At 44.6% G+C, this 19,017-nt stretch overlaps 1 protein-coding gene across 4 annotated transcripts in view; it reads left to right on the top strand.

Moving 5' to 3' along the window:
* Positions 1–17,815, top strand: part of PDE1C (phosphodiesterase 1C) — a gene marked incomplete at both ends in the record, with an annotated part of 336,640 nt that extends 318,825 nt beyond the window's left edge. For 2 of the 4 annotated variants that reach the window (XM_081102034.1, XM_081102038.1), the window contains 2 exons: positions 330–398; positions 17,646–17,815. In XM_081102034.1, coding sequence (XP_080958160.1) covers positions 330–398; positions 17,646–17,815 — 239 coding nt within the window. Of the gene's footprint in view, positions 1–329; positions 399–7,571; positions 7,936–17,645 lie in introns of those variants that run through there. The other 2 variants (XM_081102036.1, XM_081102035.1) reach the window with 1 other exon arrangement.
* Positions 17,816–19,017: the final 1,202 nt, after the last annotated feature.

Raw genomic sequence — 19,017 nt, 5'->3', positions numbered from 1 at the left:
TCTGGGGCAGGCGCTCACGCTGCTGCTCACTCAGCAAGTTTCCCTGGAGAGTCTCAGTGCAGCCCTGCTCAGTGGTGTGTTGGTCCCCGACATTCCAGCCCGCCAACCAGGAGACTGAGAGCGACCTCACGCGCAGGCGTCGAGGCTGCACTCCTGGCTTTTCTGGACCATGGAATACACACGCTGCTTACAACCTCACCCAACCTTCTTCCAAACATTTCCAGACCCAGACTTTTGGATCACCTGAGAACATTTTAGAGGCTCATTTACCTGTCTGAGAAGTCTGTCCACAATCCTACTTTTCCTCATCCTCTTCTTCCTCTTTGCAGGCACAAAGAAGCGCTCTCATGGCTCCCCAGCCCCGAGCACCAGCTCCACAAGTCGCCTTACCTTGCCAGGTGGGTAAATGGTATCGCGCCATGATCGCAGTGACCACAGGCAGCAGACAGAACCGCATTCTCAGGGGTTGAGTTTAGCAGTGGCTAAGCCCGGAATCTGGCCCCATGTTAGCCAGTCTGCTCCACATTATTGGAGGGCCTCTGTCACCCACTTCTGTCAAGTTCCTCCAGGAATGGCCATGATAGCTCCATACTTGGTTCACAGTGTCTCCTGCTTGCTGATGGAAAGAATAGAATGCTGTTCTTCCTTACTTTCATCTGGATGTGTTTTGGAAGCATTTGGGAGACAGATGGTACAGGGGAATGAGTATGAGCCTGTGGTGAGAGAGACTTGGGTTCAAATCCCAGCGCTCCCATGTTCAAACTGCAAGCTCACTACACTTATGGGCTTCTTGCTTGTAAGTTTAGTATAGTCCTGACTCACAGTGTGTGCTCACAGCTAACCTACCATTGGGAACATGGAACTCATGCACAGACCGTGCTGAATCCCATCTAACATTTAGCAGGAAATTTTAAGCATTCGTGATGATTCTGTAGAATCACTGTTTAATACGAGAGGCACCTATTGGCCATTCTGTCTCCATGTGTACACAGGCTTACATTCTCTCCCACGATTTAATTTTGACAAGTAGAACTTACAAAACAATTTGTTTGGGGGAAGAGTTATAAAAGGCAAGCATAAACATAGTAGAAAAACTAAAAAAAAAATATAATAAAAATTATAAGAAGGGAATTGTTGCCAATGCTACCACTCAGAGGTAACCAAAATGACTGTTCCTTCTTTATTAGATTTCCCCCCTCTAGGGTGGAATTATACTCCACATGAAATTTGTCTCATCTCTTTTAAAATTTACCATTACATCATGATATCCCTCCTGTGTTATTAAATGTTTTAAGAGTATTTTAGTGCTTGACTAACAGTTCATATTATTAATTTATACCATAGTTATATGCAGAGGCTTGACTGTGTGGGAAGTCGGTGCTCCTAACCCCAGTGTTGTTCAAAGGTCAACTGTATAATCACTGATAATTTGCCATTAATGTAACTTGTATTTTTGTTATTATAAATAACCTCACATTCTTGTGCATAAATCTTTCCATGAATTGAGGACAGATTCCTATATGTAGAATTATTGGCTCAAAGAATAGGTACATATTTAGGTTCTTAGTACATGATAGTCAAAGTGGTTTCCCAAAAGGTAGCATTATTTTATACTCTTAGTCATGAGTTTGCCATTTTACTATGCTCTTGCTCATGCTAACATTAATATTTTACCAATTTGATGAGGATAAATTATATCCATATGTGGTTCGTATTTGTGCACATTCAAAGGGAATTAATTGCCCTAACCAGTTTGGCTCAGTGGATAGAGCATCGGCCTGTGGACTCAAGGGCCCCGGGTTTGATTCTGGTCAAGGGCATGTACCTTGGTTATGGGCACATCCCCAGTGAGGAGTGTGCAAGAGGCAGCTGATCGATGTTTCTCTCTCATCGATGTTTCTAACTCTCTATTCTGTCGCCAACAATGGCTTCTTTTGGCTTCAGAGGTACTATGTTCCAATAGTTGGTTTTTAAACATATTCTCTCCTCCCTGCTGTCAGGGGCCAGGGTGCAGGTGAATAGGATTGCTAGCTAGCAGGCCCCTGACAGCAAACTGGCCACCTGTCGATTCCATGAGGAAAGAGGCTCCCTCCTCCCTCCTGTCAGGGTCCGGGGTGCAGGAGAATGGGGTTCCTGGCTGGCAGGCCACTGATAGCAAGCTATCCAACAGCAGATTCTGTGAGGAATGGGGCTCCCTCCTTTCTACTGTCAGGGTCTGGTTTGAAGGTCGGCCATGCCCCCTGTTGGGCCAGACCCTGAGTTCTACCACTGAGGCCTCCACCTCAGCAACCCAGGACTGACTGTTGCTGGGCGCTCCTGGTGCTCTGAGGGTGGGTTCTTCCCTCAGGCCACACGGGAAACAGCTGGGGAGGGCACAGCCCTTGGCAAAACGGCCCAGGATTCAGTGGGTCCACGCTCCGAGGGCTGGGTCCTGCCTCAAATCCCACCCTCACCAGCTCTGGGAAACAGCTCGGGGGAGGGCGCAGCCGTTGCCAAGACAACCCCTGCAGGACTGACTTCCTTCCGCTTGGTCGCAGTGGTTGTGGTCATGATGAACACCACCCATGGTTTTTATATAAGTAGATTATTTTCCAATGTTAATTTGTCTTTTACAGTTCTTCTTTGGGGAATTACCATATTTGATCCATTCTGCGAGGGGCAGTGCCTAGCATTTGGGTTGCTGAGATACGAATGTTTTGCAAAATATAGTATGTTATAATTTAATTAGCATGTTTTCTTGGTCATACATGAAATAATAGTTTATAATGAGTGGCATCTTAGCTTAGATGAAATATAATCTGTCTATCTGCTTTTTCAACCTCAACTTCTGTAGCTTCCTTACCCCATCCAACAACTGGACTCGGTGTCCACCAAGTAGGCCTTGAACTTTCTTGCCTCTGTTACCCAACCTGAAACACTGCTTACCCTTCCTCCCTGGCTAATTTCTTTTTGCAGTCCATCCAAATCATCTTGGTAGCATTAATACTTATAATGATTTGCTAAGAAGCCCTTTTACCCAGTCATAGGTGGCTTTCTCCAGGGTGGGGATGATCTTATTCTTTTTTTGCCTCAGTGCCTGTCAAGGTAGCAAGCACATGTTGGATTCTCATTAGTGCTGATAAGGCTGGATGGATGGGTGTGTGAGCGGGCACTGTCTATATTAATTTATGACTGTACAAAAAGCAGCCATCCTCAGGAAAAGGCTCATTTTTGAGTTTGAATTTGCATCCGTTATAGTAACTTGCTTTTTAATATTGAGCCAACCTTGGTCTGTGGTCTCTGGAGGCCTCTTTCATCCTCTCCTGCTTGTGCCCTTAGGACCATAGACATTAGGAGGAGAACAGCTCTGAACCAAGCCACTCCAGTGTGTAGGGATGGTGTTTGCTCTTCTGTGGAAGGCCATGACATTCCAGGGTGAGGTGGGATCTCTGGCATCATCCTGGAAATCTACAAGGATGCAGAGCTGACTGGGTCCTGTCTGTTGTGCTGGAGGCCTGTTACTGGCCGGCTGGGTCTCCAAGGCTTCTGAGCCAGAGTCTCAGCCACCGTGGCCTTGCCTGGGTTGGGCAGTCTGAACTGGCCCAAGTTGGGTGTCTTAGGTTCCGAGTTGTGACCACTCCAAAGCCTGTAGAGTTGGAGTGGGTAGTTCTCATGTTTTGTCTGTCAGACACCCTCCACCTCATGTGTTATGATGGCAGCTCACTACTTCTTTCCACCTCAGGAATACCACACGTGACCTCCCTCTGACTCAGGTGCCTGTACCTCAAGCTGCTTGTGCTGGCTGTCAAACAGTTAAAAATATCTTGTTTAAGATACTCAGAAGTTCAATGGTGGACTAATAATCCTTAAACAACAATAAAGTAAAATTATGCAGAAACAAAACTACAAAGATATGTAAAACAAATAATTCTAAAATCTTAAATGAAAGACACACATATTACCATTCAAATTTTAAAAAGAGAAAGGAAAACTCAAGGTGAAAAGAAAATTCATGTTGGAAGATAGTCCTTAGGACTCTATACCACACATGACATAGAGAGAGAATCATATCACAAATGAAAGAGCATGGACTATAAAACTTAGAAGAAGACACAGGGATACATCTTCATGACCTTGGACTAGGCAATGATTTCTTAGACAGGACACTTAATGCCCAAGCAACCAAAACAAAAAAATAGATAATGCAACTTCGTTAAAATTAAAAACAGTTGTGCTTCAAAGGACACTATCAAGAAAGTAGAAAGAAAATCCACCGAATGGAAGAAAATATTTGCAAATCATCTATATATTTAAAAGCCAAGTGACCAGAATGCCAGAAGGACTGGAATAACCGGAATGACCGGTTGCTATGACACGCACTGCAGCAGCCAACTGGCCCCGCCCCAACCTCCCGTGGCCCCTCCCCCCGGCCAGCCCAGCCCCTGATCACCCCACCCACCCTGATGGGGGGGGAGGGCCAGCTGGCCAACTGCCGCAGTCCCTCTGCATCCTTACCGTGGCCCAGGCCTGATCGGCCCCCATGGGGTGGGCTGGTTGGACCCCACTTCTAGTATATCTGAGAAAGACCTAGTGTCCAGAATGTGGAAAGAATTCTTACAACTCAACAATAAAAAGACAAGTAACCCAATTAAAAAGTGGGCAGAGGATTTGAATAAACATTACTCACAAGAAGATATACAAAAGGAATGTGGAAAGACTGTCAACATCATTGGTCATTAGAAAAATGAAATTCAAAACCACAATAAGATATCACTCCACATGTACTAGAATGACAAGAATAAAACAAGTTGTTGCCAATGACCTGGAGCAAGTGATACCCCTGGAGCAAGTGTTGGTGATGAAAAATGCTGTAGCCACTTTGGAAAACAGTTTGGTAGTTTCTCAAAAAGTCATAAAGAGGGACCATATGACTCAGCATTCCACTCCTAGGTATATTCTCAAGAGGATTGAAAATGTATGTTCACACAAAAGCTTGTTCATAAATATTCATAGCAGCATTACTTGTGATAGCTACAAAGTAGAGGCAAACTAAATGTCCATCAACTGATGAGTAATAAACAAAATGTGATATATCCATACAATAGATTATTGTTCAGTCATAGTAAAGGACTTTTGTACTGGTATATTCTATAACATAGATAAACCTTAAAGACATTTTGCTAAGTGAAAGAAGCCAGACACAAAAGGCCACATATTATATGATTTCCTTTATGTGAAATATCCAGAACAGGCTAATCCATAAAGACAGAATGTAGATTAGGGGTTGCAAGAGGCTGGGGAGAAAGAATAGGAAGTGAATTCTCATGGATATGATTCTTTGAGTGGTGATAAAAATCTTATGGAATTAAATATTGCTAGTGGTTGTCCAACCTTGTGAATATACAAAAACCACTGAACTGTACACTTTAATGGGGCAATTTTATGGTATGTGAGTTTATATCTCAATAAAAGAGCGTGGAAGACAGGTAAATGGCTCAAAAGACTTAAATTCTTAGATGGAAAATGCACCTCAATTGCCATCCCATAAAATAAAAGGCTAATATACAAATTGTCCCCTCGACTGGGAGTTTGACAAGGAGTTTGACCAGGGGGCGGGCCAGCCGGCCAACCTCCGGTGTCCCCTCCCCTGGCCGGCCCGGCTGGACCCCACCCATGCACAAATTGATGCACCTAATACCTAAAAAAAACCAAATGCTTTCCTAAGGACAGTGTGAGAGTGCCTAAAATTACAACAAAAATGAGAAAAATCTTAAATACTATGAGAAACTGGTTATGTTCAGGCAAGCTGCAAGCAATATTTGCCTTGATAACAGTAAATGTGGGAAAACAGTGAAGGTAAATCTTCCATATGCTGAGGGACATACTTCCACAAGGAGAAAAGTGAACTCCAAAGCCAGATGTGAGATACAAGGATTAATGGTGCACACACAAGTAAATAAAACATGCTGGTAAATTTGAGTAACTAGTCACTATAAAAATAATGTCCAATTTTGTGTTAAAATAGGCAACAAGCTATTGATGGAAGGAGGGTTATTCCATAGGAGTTAAGGAGTGCTAAGATCTATTTTGTCTTTGGGAAGAACTTTGTAATTTTGTAAATTTTTAACACAAAGAATCATCAGTAAAATAATTTAAATATAACCTACAGCATCTAAATCAGCAAGAGATCACCAACAAAGGGAATATAGAAAATGTATCGATAGAAGGCAGAAAAGAAGAAAAAGAAGCAAGGAATAAAGAATAATGACTAAAATTAGTAAAGTCAAATTCAAATAAAAACAAAATTAGATCAGTAGAACCTGTTCTAAAAATATCAGTAATAACAATAATTGCAAATGGCTTCCAGGGGTGGGCAAACTTTTTGACTCGAGGGCCACAATGGGTTCTTAAACTGGACCGGAGGGCCGGAACAAAAGCATGGATGGAGTGTTTGTGTGAACTAATATAAATTCAAAGTAAACATCATTACATAAAAGGGTACGGTCTTTTTTTTTTTTTTTTTTTAGTTTTATTCATTTCAAACGGGCCGGATCTGGCCCTCGGGCCGTAGTTTGCCCACGGCTGGCTTAAAGTCTGGTATTAAAACACAGAGATTATGTGATTAGATTAAAAAAAATCCAAAATCCAGCTCTATCCTGCTTTTAAGAGACACTTAGAAGACACACTCACACAGAAAGTTTGCTGATGTATGGCAAAAGATATGTGCAAAATATAAAGCTAGTTCTTGGGAAAACGTCTATTTTAACATCTGTTTAGCAGGCTATTATACAGTAGATTTAAGTGAAAAACCTACTACTGTCCTCCAAAACAGCTTTGTTCGTCTTTATCCATGTAGACATGATTTTACATATATTTCAGAGAAATGCATTGTTTTCCCTTTCTAACCTATTGAGCGATATGGGTGTTGAAAATTCAGATAGCAAGAAAGTTCTGCAAATAACGTGCCCCAACCCGGAAGGCACCAGAGACCACGTCATGAAAGAACAGCTCGTGTGGTTTCTGAAACTACCCGAGGGCTCCTCCTGCAGCTCCAGCACCAGAACGCTAGCCTGGGGACCTCACCTTGAATCCTTGCACACATCTTTAGCAAAGTGACTCTGACAGGGTAAAGCAATAGCACGTGCAGCCAATTCTTTTCTAGAGCCAGCTTCACCTCTGCCTTATGGGGTTTGTGAGCCTCATCGAGCTCCATGGGGGGGCCGTAAATGATGGAGAGCTGAGGATACGTTGGCTCTCGCTGGAGGAGTGACCCGGAGCTTCACCACCTCTTACAGTCATGACTGCCACTGAGGAAGAGTAGTCAGTGACTTCCTTCTGAGCAGATGCCCCAGGGTGCCTCGGTCACACCACTTTGCTGGAGGGATCCTTAGATGGAAAGGTACAGTACAGTAGTCATTCACCAATGCAGATAGCGCATTCATTGCTCCTCTGTGTGTGCAGCTGCTGGCGGGCACGGTAGTATTGGCAGTAGACGCGGCTCTGCTTCTAACCTCCACCGCCTGATGTAGACAGAGTTTGTGTGTGTAGATGCCAGCTGGCTTGCAATGACATTGTTGTGTGTCCTGTTCTAGGGGACTACGGATAACACGTCCAACAAGAGGATTCCTCCGAAGAGAACTGACCAGCTCTGAGGTCTGAAGACGTTTTAGGAAGCTTACATTTTTTTTCCAAAACAAAATAGTATGTACATTGTAAATTATTGAGCGATGAACTTCAAAAATTTTAACTTCTGATCTCCCTAATACTGATTTTTTATAATAACTACTTTGATATGTATTGCACATCTATCAAATATGAGGGATAATGCTAGGTTCTTAACATGTATTATCTGTTACCTCATTTAATCATGACAGCAACTCTTCAGGAAGGTACTATAATCTCCATTCCACAAATTGGGAAATGGAGGCATAATCAAATAAATAGCTTGCCAAAGTTAGCACTCCTTGTTCTGAGTCTCATTGACATTGACACAATGTCAAATCGCCCGCACTCTACCCTCCTATCTTTTGCATTTGTACTCTGCCTGGGGATTAGATCAGTTACCCATGTACCAAGTTCAAGCACACTTCTTTTACGTGAAGATTCCAATGAGTGCTGTATTTGCAATTGTCTTTTATCTTGAGCTCATTTTGAGGGATGACAGTTGTCATTCTTATCATGGACTAGATCAAAACACATCTGTCATTTAGCCCTCAGAGCTCTAGAACACTGAAGAAATTTATCTTTATGGACTCTTTCTGGAGTAGGTTGTTGTTGATGTGAAGGAGGGACATAACACTACTGATTTCACCTTACACTTCCCACCTTCCTATGCGTACGTGGAAAAATGCACACGTTGATGAGAAAAATCAAGCAAAAGACTTTGCCTGTATAATCTCCAAATATCCCCGCCTCTTGAAAACAGCAGGTCTCATGTCCTTGGTGAACACAATGAAAACAAAGAATTTAGCTGAGGAGGATCATCTCCTGGAGGGAGGACTTTCTTATTCTTTTATTATTAGTTAAAATAATAATTTTATTAAATGAACTCATTTGTCATTAACTAATAAGGGTGAGAACATTTAATAGGTAGTGGTTATTTTTGTTTGTTTCTTTTTTAAAAAATATATTTTATTGATTTTTTACAGAGAGGAAGGGAGAGGGATAGAGAGTCAGAAACATGGATGAGAGAGAAACATAGATCAGCTGCCTCCTGCACACCCCCCCACTGGGGATGTGCCTGCAACCAAGGCACATACCCTTGGCCGGAATCGAACCCGGGACCCCTCAGTCTGCAGGCCGACGCTCTATCCACTGAGCCAAACCGGTTCGTGCAGGTAGTGGTTATTTTAAATACGGGAGGGAGGCTCTGAAGTCAGACTGCTTGGTTGAGAAATCAGAATCTAGATTCTTGCGTACTAGCCATGTGAACCTGGGCAAGTTACTGAAGCTCTTTATGCCTCAGTTTCCTCACCCCAAAAGGGAGCGATACTAGTGCTTGCCTATTAGGGTTGTAGTGAGGACGATAGACCAGCTCAAGTTAAATGTCTAGCATGTGCTCAGTACACAGTGTGTGTCAGATATTGTATTATTATTATTTTTTTTTACCATGGCAGGTCCTGAACGGAACATCACAGGTCTGGAATTGTCCCATCCTCAGTGGAACTGATGTTAATAACATTCCAATCCCTTTCAATTCAAAACTCATGGGTGATTTTTCTAAGAGCTCTTAATCAGATTTCAGACCCATCCCTCGAGTAAACACTGATTTGATAGATGAAATGAATGGCAGGGATTTTGTTCTTTGGTTAAAACAACACTTGAAAGGCATTAATAATTATTCTATCTTGTTAGTTGTGTGTGTGTGTGTGTGTGTGTGTGCGCGTGTGCGCGCGCTCGGGCACACGCACGCTCGCAAATGCAGATAGAAACTGTCTATAGATGGAAATGGATTTTGCAAAGGTCATATCATGGCTTCATCTTTGAAATGGAAGAAAACATGTGTCCCACACTTCTTTTTATAAAATGGTGCCAATATTAGGAATTGTCCAGAAGCTGAGCGCGAGCCATGCCGCTGCCTTTGGAGCACAGACACAGTGCGGGGTGCCGACGGCCACACTGCGGTTACAGGAGATGGAAAGAGGGGGATGCTGATGCAGCTTGTGGTTCCACCCCAGGGATCCGGCTGGACTAGGTTACACGAGGACCCGTCATTGTTCTCTGGGGTCTGCGATCACTCAGTGCAAAACAACAGGGTCCGCTGCATGAATGAGATGGATGTGATATGAGAGCGAATTAGCCCAGTCTTTCTGAAAGTGTTTTTGCTCCTGATAAAGGGGGTTCCTTCGCTTGATTAAATTGAGGAATCTGCATGCTATTGGCTATTCTTAGGGATTCATAATATGTGTATCCGTCATTCAGGTCTTGAAGTCCTACCATGAACAGGCTCATTTAACCTTCACCCGTTAAATTGGACTTAAGACCCCCTCCCTCCCACAGCAACATCTATTCCATTCACAACTTTATTGAAGGTACTTTGAGAAACAGCAGCTTAAACAAGGAGTTTTATAAAACTTCAGTCATATTTTAACCCGAATTCAACTAACAGCCATCAATTTTATATATTAACTAGAGGCCTGCTGCACAGATTCGTGCACCAGTGGGGTCCCTCAGCCTGGCCTGTGGGGATTGGGCCAAAACCGCCTCTCCGATATCCCCCAAGGGGTTCTGGATTGCGAGAGAGCTCAGGCCAGGCTGAGGGACCCCACCAGTGCTTAATTGGGGCCGGGGAGGAACCACGGGAGGGATCCAGGATGTGTCCAGCCCGTCTTGCCCAGTCCCAATCGGCGGGGCCCCAACAGCAAGCTAACCCACCAGTTGGAGCATCTGCCCCGTGCTGGTCAGTGCGTGTCATAGCGACTATTTGGATGGTCAGACACTTAGCATATTAGGCATTTATTATATAGTATAAATCTATTTTCTAAAGAAGAATACTTCTATGTAATACAGTGGGGCCTTGACTTACGAGTGTCCTGACTAACGAGTTTTTTGAGATACCAGCTGTCTCTCGGCCGATTTTTTGCATTCCTTAACAAGCTCGGTCTCAGAACGAATTAAACTCATAAGTCAAGGCCCCACTGTAGTCCCTCTCCCCCACCCAACCCAGCCCCACACACAAATAGCTACCAAATGCAAAATGGTCTCAGAGAGAGAGACACACAGAGAGAAACTAGAAGGTAGGCTGGTGGGTGGCAGAGGAAGTGGAGAAGGTCATAGACGCCTTTGGGAAGAGTTGTGGTGTTTTTGACAAAGACGAGATTTGAACACAGGAGGATTAAAACTCCTAAAAGAACACCACTTTTTATGAAAAATAAACATTGTGTGTAATTGCAAAATAAAGATGATGATGAGTCAGTTTTTGTCTTGAACTTGTCTTTTCCTAAGCACCTTTGAAAGTAGTATTGATGATGACTTTGCCAAGTGCAGGTTCTATGCAGACACGTGACTTTGTCAAGCCTTCATTAGCTAATGAGATCCTTTCCTCAAGTACATTGCTCCAAGAGATGAGAGCAGACTTTGTGAATGTGCCCTGAAGAGGAAAGGGTCCACCTTGCTGATGAATAGGCATGGTGGGGGAGGGGTTCTGTTCCCAGTTTTCTTCTTCTCAAGGGGAGAGGGGATCACAACAGGTCTGCTTTGGTTCAGCTGTGGGAAGTGCCCAATCACTGAAGGGTCAGACCCCCTTCCAGGAATATCTCAGGAATGAAGGAGTCCTCAGGAGGCCACCCCAGCACCCCAGAAAGAGAAGTCCCTGTTAAACTCTAGATGGCGCCCTCATCTCTGGCTCTGCTCTTTTGCCCTGTGATCAAATCAGGGGTCCCCTGTAAAGGGGAAAGGCCATCAGTGCATACAAAACAGCACTCTCTGAATTTCCCTTTTCTCCACATTTTGAGTGAGGCTGAAGGCAGGCATAGAAGTAGTTCTACCATATCCGTGGGGGGGCCAATCTGTCAGAGGGTTCAACTCTATTTGCTGTGACTCCAGTGGCAAGGAGAGTTTTTGTTCTGACGATCAGAATTCCAGCAAACAGTAAATGTTTCTTCATGCTGAGAAGTGGAAATTCAATAATACTTTGCCTGGGTTCGTGCTGAGCAGCAAAAATGGAATGAATGTGGAGAGGGACCGTGATTTGAGCACTAAATCAGCCAGCCCGATGTTGGCACCACCAGCTTTAATGCTAAGGCCCTTTCCTGTCTCTACCCCATTTCTCCAGGGTAAGGAGACTGTTTTTATGTTCACTCCTAGACTATTTTGTGCTGCCATCCCTTGTTTACCCTAAGAAACTCTGAGATCTTAAACATCTCTGTTGTTCTGCGTGTACATTATGATGCCACTACAGCACCATTTGCTGAAAGTCTTCCCGTGTCAGCCTAGCTCAAAAGGCAAAGTTGGTGTGAGTATTCTGGAACTTGTAGTAATGGAATCACTAATCAAGCTTGAGCACTTTTTCTTCTGTAAGCAAGCCACAGGTTTCAGAGAGGGTTCCTAGAATGGAAGCCCCTCGAGGGCAGGGATTTCTGTCTGTTTTGTTCACGGTGACATCAGCAGGACACGGTAGGTGCTCTGAGAGGCCTCTGAATGAATATTACTCTATAGGCCAGTGATGGCGAACCTATGACACGCGTGTCAGAGGTGACGCGCGAACTCATTTTTTTTGGTTGATTTTTCTTTGTTAAATGGCATTTAAATATATAAAATAAATATCAGAAATATAAGTCTTTGTTTTACTATGGTTGCAAATATCAAAAAATTTCTGTATGTGACACAGCACCAGAGTTAAGTTAGGGTTTTTCAAAGTGCTGACAAGTGGAGCTCAAAAGGTTCGCCATCACTGCTATAGGCTGTCACATGTATATGCAGCTAGGAGCTCTCTGTGATGTTTCCGACTAAGACCCAGAGTAAACATAGTTTTACTGTCTTTCTATTATGTATGATTTTGTAGAGAGAGTCTAATCTACGATTCAGTAGAAGACATTTTGGTAGTATGTTTCTTTGTAAAAAGTTGTGTCACTCAAGCCTGATCATAATAGAAAAATTAGAAAGTGTCAATAACCAACAAGAAATAAAATAGCCATGTTTATACTGCTCATAGATAATCACTGCTATGGTTTAAATGTATGTTCTTACAGAGTTTCCTGTGCATATATGTATACTAGAGGCCCGGTGCACAAAAATTTGTGCACTCAGGGGGGAGGGGGGTCCCTCAGCCTGGCCTGTGCCCTCACGCAGTCTGGGACCCCTCGGGAGATAACGACCTGCTGGCTTAGGCCTGCTCCTGGGTGGCAGAGGGCAGGCCCAATCCCTAGGTGCAGCCCCTGGTTGGGCTCAGAGCAGGGCCGATAGGGGTGTTGGGGCGCCGCCCCCTGTCATGCACAGAGCAGGGCGGATCGGGAGATTGCGATGCTACCCCCAGTCACGCTCAGGGTAGGGCCGATTGGGGGGTTGGGGCACCGCCCCCTGTCACACTCAAGGGAGGGTCGATGGGGAGGTTGCGGCGCCACCACTGTCACGCACAGAGCAGGGTCCATCAGGGGGTTGGGGAGCTCCCCCCTGTCACGCATAGAGCAGGTTCCATCAGGGGGTTGGGGAGCTCCCCCCTGTCATGCACAGAGCAGAGCCGATCAGGGGGTTGGGGCGCCGCACCCTGTCACACACAGAGCCGCAGGGCGATCAGAGGTTGGGGAGCTCCCCGGTATCAGGCACAGAGCAGGGCTGATCAGGAGGTTGGGGTGCCTTCCCCTGTCACAAACAGAGCAGGGCGGATAGGGAGGTTGTGGCCCCGCCCCCTGTCACACACAGAGCGCAGGGTGATCAGGGAGTTTGGGCGCTGCCCCCTGTCACGCTGATCCCGGTGCTGGGAGGCCTCTCGGCTCCGCTGATCCCGGTGCTGGGAGGCATATTACCCTTTTACTATATAGGGTAGAGGCCTGATGCATGGGTGGGGGTCCCCACTGGGGTGCCTGGCCAGTCTGGGTGAGGGGCTGATGGCTGTTTTCAGGCTGGCGGGTGACTGAAGCTCCCAACCGCTCCTTTTTTTCTTTTTTCTTTTTTTTAAATTCTGGGCCAGCTTTAGCTCTGAGGCTCCAGCTCTTAGGCCTCCGCTGCTGAAAGTAGGTATCTGGTTTGTTTCGGTTCAAAACAATGTATAACTCCAGCTCTGACTCCAGCTCTGAGATCCCAGCTCGCTGAAAGCTGGTTTCTGGGTTTTTTTTTAGCTTCTATATTTGTTAAAATGTTTCAAACTGCAGGTTCAGAGGCCTGCAAGGCAGGCGGGGAACGTTGGTTTCCTCCGTCACTGAGGCAAGCAAGCCTCATGTTAGTTTCAAGCTACCTGGCTGCCGGCCGCCATCTTGGCTGGCAGTTAATTTGCATATCTCCCTGATTAGCCAATGGGAAGGGTAGCGGTCGTACGCCAATTACCATGTTTCTCTTTTATTAGATAGGATGTTTTTATAGTAATAAGGTTAGATCATCTATACTGCTTTTTTATTTGCATGCACCTCCATTTTTATTAATAGACTTCTTTATCATTTTTCCATAGTGCCACAGTAGGATATTTAATTCCCTGTGATTGTACATTGAAGTTGCTTCTGATCTCCTTGATCATAAACACCATGCATTTTCCTGTTATTGGATGAGGTTGGCACAGCTGGTTTCTCTCTTGTTTAATGGAGCCATCCCCCAGTCCTACTCCTGCAAGTGACCTGTCCATCACACTCCTGCTGGCCCTTCCTTGGGAGCAGAGTAGCCGCAGAGAGAACTCGCGTTCCAGGCAATGACTCAGCATCTCTGCTCCTCCACACCTTTCACCTCATTATAGTCACTTAACCAGGTTTTACCTTGATTCACCTTCACATTGTCTCCAGCAGGAGCAGGAAGGGGAAGAGGTGGGGCAGAGGGTGGGGATATAGCAAAGGGGAGCAGAGGGAGGAGTATCAATTACCTTCTTCTGCGCACAGATCTGCAGGTTAGATGGTGTGCTTTTCTTATTATCGACAGTCCACACTTTATTCAGATTTCCTTGGTTGTTACCTAGTGTCTTTCTTCAGTTCCAGGGTCCCACCCAGAATAACACCTGACATTTAATCACGCGTTTCCTTAGGCGCCTCTTGGCTGTGACGGTATCTCAGCCTTCCCTTGTTTTGGGTGACTTTGACAGGTTTGGGGAATACCTGCCAGGTATTTTGTAGAATGTCCCTCAATTGCGACTCATCTGATGCTTTTTCATCATTAAAATGGGGTTATGTATCTTTGGGAGAAAGACCACAGAAGTAAAGTGCTATCTTCATCACATAATTTGCATTTTCATCACGTAAAATAAGGGTGTATACTACCAACACCACTTATCACTGTTGACGTCGACCTCGATCTCCTGGCAGAGGAGGTGTTTGTTAGATTTCTTCACTGTAAGGTTACTCTTGGTCCCCTTCCCAACCTGTACGCTGCAGAAGGATGACACTATCTCCAGCCCACGCTAAAGGCTCCTTCTCCTTGAGGGAGGCTCTTCAACATGAATTATTTGGAATTCTTTTGCCTTAAAAGTGTGTCTACTCTCCCAAAATTATTTACTTGTTCCAGTATGTAGTTATCTCCGTATAAAGCCATGGATGTCTATTTTATACTTTGGGTTATACTTCCATACTACTGTGTTTATTTTGATGCTTAAATCATTCTAACTTTGGCCATTTGGGGGCTCTTTCATTTGTGGGGGGGGACCCTTTGTCCTGTCTTTCATTGTTTTATTTTGTTTTTGCACTTTATTACTTTTCTGCCACTACAAGGTGCTCCAGGTTCATCTTGTTCCCTAGTCCCAGAACCAGCCATTTCTACAAGGAATCCTGGATCCTTTCATTGGAGAATAGTATTAGAAGCCAACGTCTGGGGACTAGGAATACTTGTTGCTACCGAGACTTCTAGACTTGTAGCTACTTCATCGCTTCCAGAACTTTTCAGCTAATAGACCAAGAAAATGTGTGTTTATGTGTCCATCTATATCTACATTAAGTGAAACGTGAATTCATACAGCCACTTGGACCATTCCGACCCTTCCACTTATTTGTACACTCCTCTCCAGCAGTGAGAACCCTGGCTCTCACCAGCATTTATTCACGTATGTGGTTGTTCAGTTCCAGTAGACACATAGGTAGTACTGGAATTGTGAACTAGTCCTCCCAACAATACTATCTACCCATATACAGTACATGTTTGCAGCCTTGCTGGTCTTTAGTCTAAACCGTGGTCGGCAAACTGGGGCTCGTGAGCCACATGCGGCTCTTTGGCTCCTTGAGTGTGGGTCTTCCTAAGTCTTAGGAGTACCCTAATTAAGTTAATAACAATGTACCTATCTATATAGTTTAAGTTTAAAAAATTTGGCTCCCAAAAGAAATTTCAATCATTGTACTGTTGATATTTGGCTCTGTTGACTAATGAGTTTGCCGACCACTGGTCTAACAGAATGCACTAACATCCAGTTCTTTAGGTGAGTGTCTTTTTGCCACACGCTGTTTACTAAGGCCGTTTCCTACATTCGTAATGCCGTTAGATTGTTTTGTTACATCCTGCATTTAGGAATTTGTGATTCCTAACCTCCAAAATTATTTTTAAAATTCGCATCCATTAAGGTTCACACCTTGTGCTGCAATGTGTTCTGGATTTTGATGTATCCACCTCCACAGTACCATTCGGAATAGTTTCGCTGCCCTACAAATCCCTGTGCTCCACCTGCTTGAATCCCCCTCCACCCTTCGACCCACTGGCCATCCCTCCCTGATCTGTTGATCATTTCTATTGTTTTCCCTTTCAGGTGTGTCCTCTAAGTGGAATCATTCAGTGTGTGGCCTCCTCAGACTGGCGGCTTTCACTTAGCAGTACACACAGAAGACTTACCTAAGTCTTCACATGGCTTGGCTGCTCTTTGCTTTTAACCACCAAATGTCACTCCCTGGTATGAATGTTCTGCAATTTGTTTCTTCGTTTAACTATTGAGTGACTTCTTGGTGGCTTTCAGGCTTTGGCAATTGTGAATGAACTTCTATAAAATTCATGTACAGGTTTTTATGTGGACATAAGTTTTCAAGTCCATAGGGTAACGATCTAGGAGCACAACTGCTGGATCACAGGGTACAACTATGTCCAGCTTCGTAAGAAACTATCACACCGTCTCCCAAAGTGGCTGCACCATTCTGCGTTCCCACCAGCCAGAGAGAGCGTCCTCACCAGCAATGAGCATCATCAGATTTACAATTTTTATTTATCCATCCTAATCGGTGTGTAGTGTATATATCACCATTGTTTTTTATTTTTTTTATTATACTTTTATTGATTTCAGAGAGAAAGGGTGAGGGAGAGAGAGATAGAATCATCAATGATGAGAGAGAATCATTGATCGGCTTCCTCCTGCATGCGCCCCCCTGGGGATCGAGCCCACAACCTCGGCATGTGCCCTTGACCAGAATCGAACCTGGGACCCTTCAGTCTGCAGGCTGATGCTCTATCCACTGAGCCAAACCAGCTAAGGCTATCATCATTGTTTTAATTTGCAAATCCCTAGTAACAAAAATTGTTGAGCATCTTTTCCTTTGCTTTTCTGCTGTGTGTATATTGTCTTTGGTGAGGAGTCTGTTCAGATCTTTTGTTCATTTGGATATGAGAGCTTTATATATACATTTGCAAAATTTTCTCAAGGATGTACCTTGTATTAACAGTTCACGATTGCCTGCCACATCGCAGCCCCGGAAGCTTACAGACAATGCTGAATGCTGCTTGATGGCATGGCCCGGCTCACTTCTGTTTGCCTTGCTCTTCCCCACAGTGGCCCCTCTGCACCCTCCTCTTCCTTCCCCCCATTCCTCATTAGAAAAGAGCTTCACATTCCTTCTGGGCTCATCACTGTTTCTCTCTAGGAATTTGTCTTTACTTACGGTGAGTGGCCAAGGTGATAATATGTTTATTCATCTGTCTGATTCATCTGTCTCCCTAAGACTCCTGGGAGACTTTCACTCTGTTTGTTTCCTGGTTTTGAAGACAACAAACAGGTCTCGGGGTGAGGAGATTGTCGGGGCCTTGCTGAGCTAACGGCTGTCTGTCTTCCTTTGCATGGCCGCCAGTGATCAAGCCTCCGCTGCGCCACTTTAAACGCCCCGCTTATGCATCCAGCTCCTACGCACCATCGGTCCCCAAGAAAATGGAGGAGCACCCTGCAAGGTACAAGATGCTGGATCAGAGGATCAAATTGAAAAAGATTCAGAACATCTCCCATAACTGGAACCGGAAATAGGTCAAGAGAAAGAGGGGGGGTGGACAAGGGCCCAGTCTCTGCCTCTCAGCACTCACCAGCCACCAGGTATACCTCCAAAGGGCTGGGGGTGGGGGAGGGGGGAGGGCTGGTGCCATCATGGTTGAGCCACCAGGGCAAAGAGAAGCTGTGTGTGATTTTCCCTTTACTGTTCTGCTATAAACTCATCAGTTGCTGGATTTGGGGGTCAATGCAGACCCACTGGCAAACCAGTAAGCGGGTTGTCTCGTATGGCTTTTATTGCTCTAAATCTTTCGAAGTCTAAATTGGACTAAAATTAACACGATGCAACCTGTTCAGAAAAGATGAAATTCCTCCCCTTGATACTATCTTTGTCCCTGGATGTTGACTTGTTCCACTAAGATTATTGGTTAGTAATCATTGTATTTCAGAACTGCACTTTTAAAGCCATCTTCCTCGATTTTGAATGCAGTGTTTAAAAGTCAAATAAACATGTCCCTTTCCAAGTAGAGGCACTCAAAACAAAAGTTGGGCTTCTGAATGGAAGCAGTCTTAGTGGAAAAAGAAGACTTAGGAATTGAGTGTTCATAGATATTTCTGAACTTGGGCTTACTGAGCATATCCAGGTTCAAAGTAAAGACCATTGTTTTGGTTCTCATTGCGTGCCTCAGGCCTAATAGACTCGTGTAAGGCTGTGAGCGTTTGCAGGAGAAAGGAAGATGACCCTGATCTTCACTCACAGCAGACAATGCTAGGAAGCAATGAGGTGCTCAGGCCTCAGAGAGTCTAGGTTTGAAACCTACTCCAGGATATGTCCATTTGGTCCTGTGGTCCTGGGGTAGGAGGGTGTAAAATGCTGAAGGTAATTGGAATTTCTTAATTGCACATGTTTCTCTGTAAGGTTGAAAATGCCTTTAAGTTTGAAGATGATGAAATTTCGCATCATCTTCCTAACAGACCACATGGATGAGTCCTTCGGGAAATCAAATGCTCTCACAGATGTTGGTGGAATGGAAATCTGCACCTCCCATCTCATTGTGGGGGCATTTTTAGCCCAACTGGGTCTCTCCTAGAGTTTTGTTGTTGTTAATCCTCACGGGAAGATATTTTTTCCATTGATTTCTAGAGAGAGTAGAAGGGAGGGGAGAGGGGAGAGAGAGACATTGATGTGAGAGAGACACATGGATCAGTTGACTCCCACATTGGCCCCAATGACCCTGGTA

The sequence above is a fragment of the Myotis nattereri genome, assembly GCF_964212035.1.
Source record: "Myotis nattereri genome assembly, chromosome: 11".
Lineage (NCBI taxonomy): Eukaryota > Metazoa > Chordata > Mammalia > Chiroptera > Vespertilionidae > Myotis > Myotis nattereri.
This window is presented reverse-complemented; position numbering and strand designations above follow the sequence as displayed.